The sequence below is a fragment of the Trypanosoma theileri genome, assembly GCF_002087225.1.
Source record: "Trypanosoma theileri isolate Edinburgh chromosome Unknown TM35_Tth_15_V1, whole genome shotgun sequence".
Lineage (NCBI taxonomy): Eukaryota > Euglenozoa > Kinetoplastea > Trypanosomatida > Trypanosomatidae > Trypanosoma > Trypanosoma theileri.
This window is the reverse complement of record NW_021639857.1, coordinates 487105-492779: the sequence shown is the minus strand read 5'-3', so window position 1 is coordinate 492779 and position 5675 is coordinate 487105. Positions and strand designations below refer to the sequence as shown.

General features: G+C 40.2%; 3 protein-coding genes across 3 annotated transcripts; all 3 read left to right on the top strand.

Annotated features, from left to right (window-relative positions):
* Positions 1–837: 837 nt before the first annotated feature.
* TM35_000152900 (uncharacterized protein) lies at positions 838–1767 on the top strand (the record flags this gene model as incomplete). Its single annotated transcript, XM_029025942.1, has 1 exon — positions 838–1767. One exon carries the CDS (start codon positions 838–840, stop codon positions 1765–1767), a length of 930 nt encoding a protein of 309 aa, XP_028882925.1.
* Positions 1768–2022: 255 nt separating this feature from the next.
* TM35_000152890 (uncharacterized protein) lies at positions 2023–2925 on the top strand (the record flags this gene model as incomplete). Its single annotated transcript, XM_029025941.1, has 1 exon — positions 2023–2925. One exon carries the CDS (start codon positions 2023–2025, stop codon positions 2923–2925), a length of 903 nt encoding a protein of 300 aa, XP_028882924.1.
* A 735-nt stretch (positions 2926–3660) lies between these two features.
* On the top strand, positions 3661–4845 carry TM35_000152880 (Kelchcontaining protein; the record flags this gene model as incomplete). The annotated part of the gene is made up of 1 exon (XM_029025940.1): positions 3661–4845. One exon carries the CDS (start codon positions 3661–3663, stop codon positions 4843–4845), a length of 1185 nt encoding a protein of 394 aa, XP_028882923.1.
* Between the last annotated feature and the right edge of the window lie 830 nt (positions 4846–5675).

Below are 5675 nucleotides of genomic sequence, written 5' to 3'. Positions count from 1 at the left end.
AAAAAAAAAAAAAAAATGCGCGAAAGAGAAGAGAAGAGAATAGAGAAGGAAAAAAAGAAAAGGGATGGTATGTATCGAAGATAGACAGGTCTTGTCAGGGAATTATTTAGTCTGCAGAAGGAACTAAAAATATTTCAGTTTATTACTTTCTTTTTTTGTTACTTCTACTAGTGCTGTTATCACTACTTGTTCTATTAGTAGTAGTATAATAATTATTGTTATTATTATATATTTATTTGTTTCTTTATTATTATTATTATTATTATTATTATTATTATTTCCATTGAAATTGCATTGAATGACAACGTTAGTAGCAATATTATCATGACAATTACTGCAACGTCATTAGACGTTTTTGCGTAAGTGTGCGACTTTTTAGACAGAAGTGGAAAAGAATACAATGTATTGTTGTGACCAATTACGAAAAGAGCCCCTCCACGAGAGGTGTGCTCGAACATCTACAGGTGGTCAGTCAAGACTTTTTCAAAGGAATAAAATCTATGAAAATTTACCGTTATTTTCCCATTTATATATATATATATTGATTGATTGATTGATTGATTGATTGAGGTATTCTATTCTTTTCCATTAATGATGCTCTGTCAAGCGAAAAAGAAAAGAAACATATACATTTATTATGTGTACTTGAATTTACACTCCTTTTTTTTTCTTTTTTACAGACATATTCTTAATTCTAGTATTTTTTTTTTTTCTCCTTGTTTTTGTTCATATTTTCCACTATATGTGAAGTTATTCTAGGGGTCTTGTTGTTGTTGCCACCACCACCACCACCACCACCACCGCCGTCGCTGCCTCTTTAAGAGGGGGAGGTGTATAATGTGGTGGCAACGGCGCCGGGAAACAAATGAAGATGAGGCAATCAATCAAGAAGCGGAGAAGGCGATGGCGGCAATATTTACACCTTCACATTCTGGAGTGAAAAAAGTTTTCGATGTAGACAACGACAATTCAGGAAGATCTGGGGTTCACCTCATAAAGGAACCAGAACCGGTGGTTTCTACCAAAATAACATCTATTGTGAAGAGAAAGGATAATGTCATGGATCTCCCTCTGGAAGGATGTAAAGAGAATGAAGAGTCGTTAACTTTTCGAGCACTCCCGCCCTGTCCTATTGTTGGATATACTCTACAAGAAGAAGGACTTGTTGATGAACTCATAAAACCACCAAAAGTGCTTTCCGTAACGGAGTTGAAATCCCTCATACTTGAGCTCTCCTCCATTGAGCAGCAGGCGAAGTATACAGTGGATGTACAACTACCGCAACAGGTACATAATAGGGGACGACGCAGTTTGGAACTTGTTGTTAATCCCGCTTTATATATTTGTGGTTTGTACCTGATGTTATGGAGAGCCCCCCGCTTGTATTATAATGCGTCACCACGGGGTAGTCTTTTTTTCACTCGACTTTTCGCACTAATGCGATGGCATTTACCTGAAATGGAAAAGGAAAGACTGGCGCGTAATCATCGCCGAATTTTTCAGGCAACAAATGCGCAAGTTACATTATCGTTTTTTTCTGGTTGTTTTTTAACAACAGTTGCTTTTCTCACACATCCATCGCCTGATGTTATTGATTCTGGTCCTGATATAGAGATTGGGAAGCAATCAGTTGGATTTCAACAACATTCTGAAGGTGCTCTGCGGTGGTTGTGGTATGTGTACTATCACCATCCAGCTTACCGCTATTTGGCTAAAGAGACACGGCCGCCCATTCTACGTAGCACTGGTACGAGTGAAAGGAGTTGATTCCATTGGAGCTTCTGACAAAAGAAGTTTGTACTACTATTACTATTATTACTATTATTATTATTTTTATTCTATATATATATATATATATATATATATATGTATATGGTTGTATGGATGTGACTGATTTCATGCTACAAGACTGGATTTATCTCTTTATTATTCCTCTATTTATCTATTTTTATATTTTTTTTTCTTTCAAATGTAAACATACACCCCAGGTGGCACTCACCAGGGGAGTGCAAGGAATAAGAAATGGCGCAGCGTGGAACGCCGGAGTTTAGTGAAGAGTTGTTCGCCGTAATGCTCGAATCCTGTAGCCCGACGAGGACACACGTGGAGGCACTCACACACGCTGTGCTCCGTCACCTCCCGCGGGCCGCAGATGCATGGGCCGCACTGCGCAAAGCCCTCGTCCGCCAGCAGGAATTGGAGTCGGATGAGAACAGGGCTCTGTGGTATGTGCTGGACTCGCTGATGAAACACGCTCCACATGTGTTTGTGCCTCTTGTGGCGCCGAGACTGTATGATTACGTCGTGCAGCAAATGCCGTGGCATCTCGTGGGTGTTGTGTCCACAATGGGAAGTGGGGCTCTCTGGTGTGATGCGATGATTCGCACATGGGAGGGAGTACTGCCACCCCATCTTTTCCGTAGTGTAAAGTCCTTTGTCGTGCAGCTGCGTAGTGGTAAGGAATTAGCTAATGCGATGAATCTGAATGATGATGGTAGCAACAAGAACGACGATGACGTTCAGTTTATTGATCCACCAGCAACGCGTGAAAATATGCAACAATTACGGGAAACTTGGGAGGTGTTTAAATCATTCGCAGCTGAAGGAGTCACTGGAGTGAAGGATACCGTAGTAACCACAAGAGAAGAAAGAGGAGTGACGAAAAGAGAAGTAACGGAAACGCGGAAAGAGTCCAATACATCATATCTTGTACAAGTAAAGCATGAACCCGGAACTTATACGAATATAAAGACAGATAGTAAAGTACAAGATCCCGATAGCGATGATGATGATAGTGATGTGGAGTATATGCCAGAGTTCGTCAAGGGGGCCAAGCAACGTGAGATGCCTTCATTGACAGCGGATGGTGGTGTACCGCAGCGGGCCCGTCGTGCAGCCCGTCGTCGGCCGCGTGAAGAGGAATGAGAAGAAACGGTGTTTTTGTTTTTGTTTTGTATACATCTCTTTCTTTCTTTCTTTCTCTCTTCATATATATATATATATATATATATATATATATTTCTCTCTGTGTCGGTGTGTATCTTTCTGATTGTATGACTTTCTTTGTCATCGAATTTTGCAATGGGGAAAGTGTATATATATATATGTTTGTTTTCTTTCCCTGTTTCTACTCTATTACTATATTCCTATGTGTTTGTGTTTGTGTGTGTGTATGTGAAAATGGTTTAATTCATGAATTGTGTCCCTTGTACTGCTTGATCATACTCTGTTCGTGATAATATTGGATGTTGTTCTTGTTTGTTCTTCTTATTAAAGGAAAGGGAAGCGAGCACCCAGAAAGCTTTATACATATACTTTTCTATATTTATTTATAAATATAGAGAAATAGATATATATTTATTTTCAGGGAGGAAAAGGCGGATTTGAAACACACCTGTCGCCTTTTCCTTCCTTTGATAAAGTTTTAGTAGTTCGTCGCAAAAGAAGAAACAAAAAAAAAAGTTCAAACAGAAAGAATAACCGGTTTTTAGGATAGTTAACTCTGTTGCTACCGTTTACCGATCTCCTCTTTGGGAAAAGAAATATAAGGAACGAAACGAAAGTGAAAAAAAAACAAAGAGGATAGTTTTTTTCCATTGAGGAAAGAGAGGGACGGAGAAGGGAAAAAATTTAAAGAAAAAAAAGGATAAGTAAACAGATATGCTTTTTTCTACTTTTTCCTTGCGGTGGCGTAGTGTAGACTGCGTCGGTGATATTCCACCAGGGAGAATAGGTCACACATTGTGTGTTAATGCAACAGAGGACAAAGTGTTTCTCTATGGAGGCGTCAATGACAAGAATGAAAGCATCTCCAACTACCTTGATGACCTCTATGCCTTTGATGTGAAAGAAAAAAGGTGGACAGAGATAAAAATGTCAGGAGATTTACAGTCTTCCAGAGCATTTCATACTGCTGTTTATTATGAAGGAAAAACATATGTATTTGGTGGTTGCAATGGTCGTGGACGGTTTAACAAATTGTTTGCCATTAGTGAGGATGGGAGATGTGAACAAATTAATACGCAATGTCAAGCACCATCCACACGGTACTGTCATAGTGCTGTGTTGTTTGAAGGGAAAATGTACATCTTCGCTGGTAAATGTGGAGGTAGAAACAGTAATAAACGCCTAAGTGATCTCCATACCTATGATTTTGCCGCTAATACCTGGGAGACGTGTCCGCAGAGAGGAGATACTCCATCCCCACGTTCTGCTCATGCCGCCTTTACGTGTGGACGTAATATGATTATGTTTGGTGGACGAAATTCCCTTGGTGAGTGTTGTGAGGATATGTATTCGTACAGCTACGACACTGGTGTATGGCGCCGCATTGATCTTCCGAATGGCGGCTCATTGTTTGGTCGGGCACGAAACAGTGTCGTGGTGCACCACGGCCGCGTAGTGGTGTTTGGCGGCTGGAACGGCAAGAAGAAGTTGAATGATCTCTTCACGTACCTTGTCGACTCCAACACCATCGAGACGGTGCAGGACCCGGGCGATAGATGCCCGTCGCGGCGGGAGTGCCACGTGGCGGTTGTCTGCAAGAACACTATGCTCGTCTTTGGCGGCCGCTTCCGCGGTGAGTTCATGAGCGACACGGCGGAGCTCGACTTGGGCCCCAAGTCACTCAAACAAATATGCCGCGACTGGATTCTCGAGAGCGGCTTCAGGGAGTCGTACCCAACACGTAATGGTCAAATGCTGCCACTGCGACTGCAGCAGTTTATTGAGAACTCCCGCATGCTAACGTGCAAGGAACAGAAGGGCGAACCGCAGACGCCACTTCACGATAGCAACGTGCCCAATGAGGCACTCTCCTCCGACAGCAACTCGCAGCATGAGTAAACTGGTGCAAAGATGTTTTTTTTTTTTGTTTTTTTTCTTAACTCTGAAGAGTAGAAAAAAGTAAAGTAAAGAGGAAGTGGGGAGGAGGAAGAGGAAGAGGAGGAGGAGGAGGAGTATGGTTGTTCAATTAAAAAAAAAAAAGTTATCAGCGCAGGAATCAGAAGATATAAAAAAATGAAAGAGAAAAGAATAACTTATTCTGTGAAGTGACTTGGGTATTTTGAGAAAAGGGAGGGGGATAAGCCGTGTCACTACCCTCTCGTCTCCTCACAGGATGCAACCTAAGTAAGAGGAAAAAAAAAAAATAACAGATATAGAGGATGTGCTGTTGGCATATAGTTGGCGAGGAAAAGCAAACAAACAAAAAAAAAAGAAGACACGGGTAAGAAAGAAAAAGAAGTGACAAAATTGTATCAGCAACACTAGAAAGAAAATAAAATGGGGAACCCTATGAGAGCCGAGAACCAGCGTGTAACACCAGTCACATATGGCTTTTTTTTCCGTTGTTGTTGTTGTTTTTCTGTCCATTTTTTTTTTCATGATTATTTTCTCATTTTTTATTACCTCGACTGCGTGTTCCGTTCGTGCATTCCCAGTGGCCATAGTAAGGGTTGGAAACTGAAGACAGAGCAAGGATACAAAGCGAAATGGTAAAATAAGATTTAAAAAAAGAGGAGAGGAATATATATATATATATATATATATATATATATATATATATATGTGTCTGTGTAAAAAGGAAAGAATGTGTGTTTTGTTATTACTCTTATTATTATTGTTACTCATTATTATTATTATTATTATTATTATTATTATTATTATTATTATTA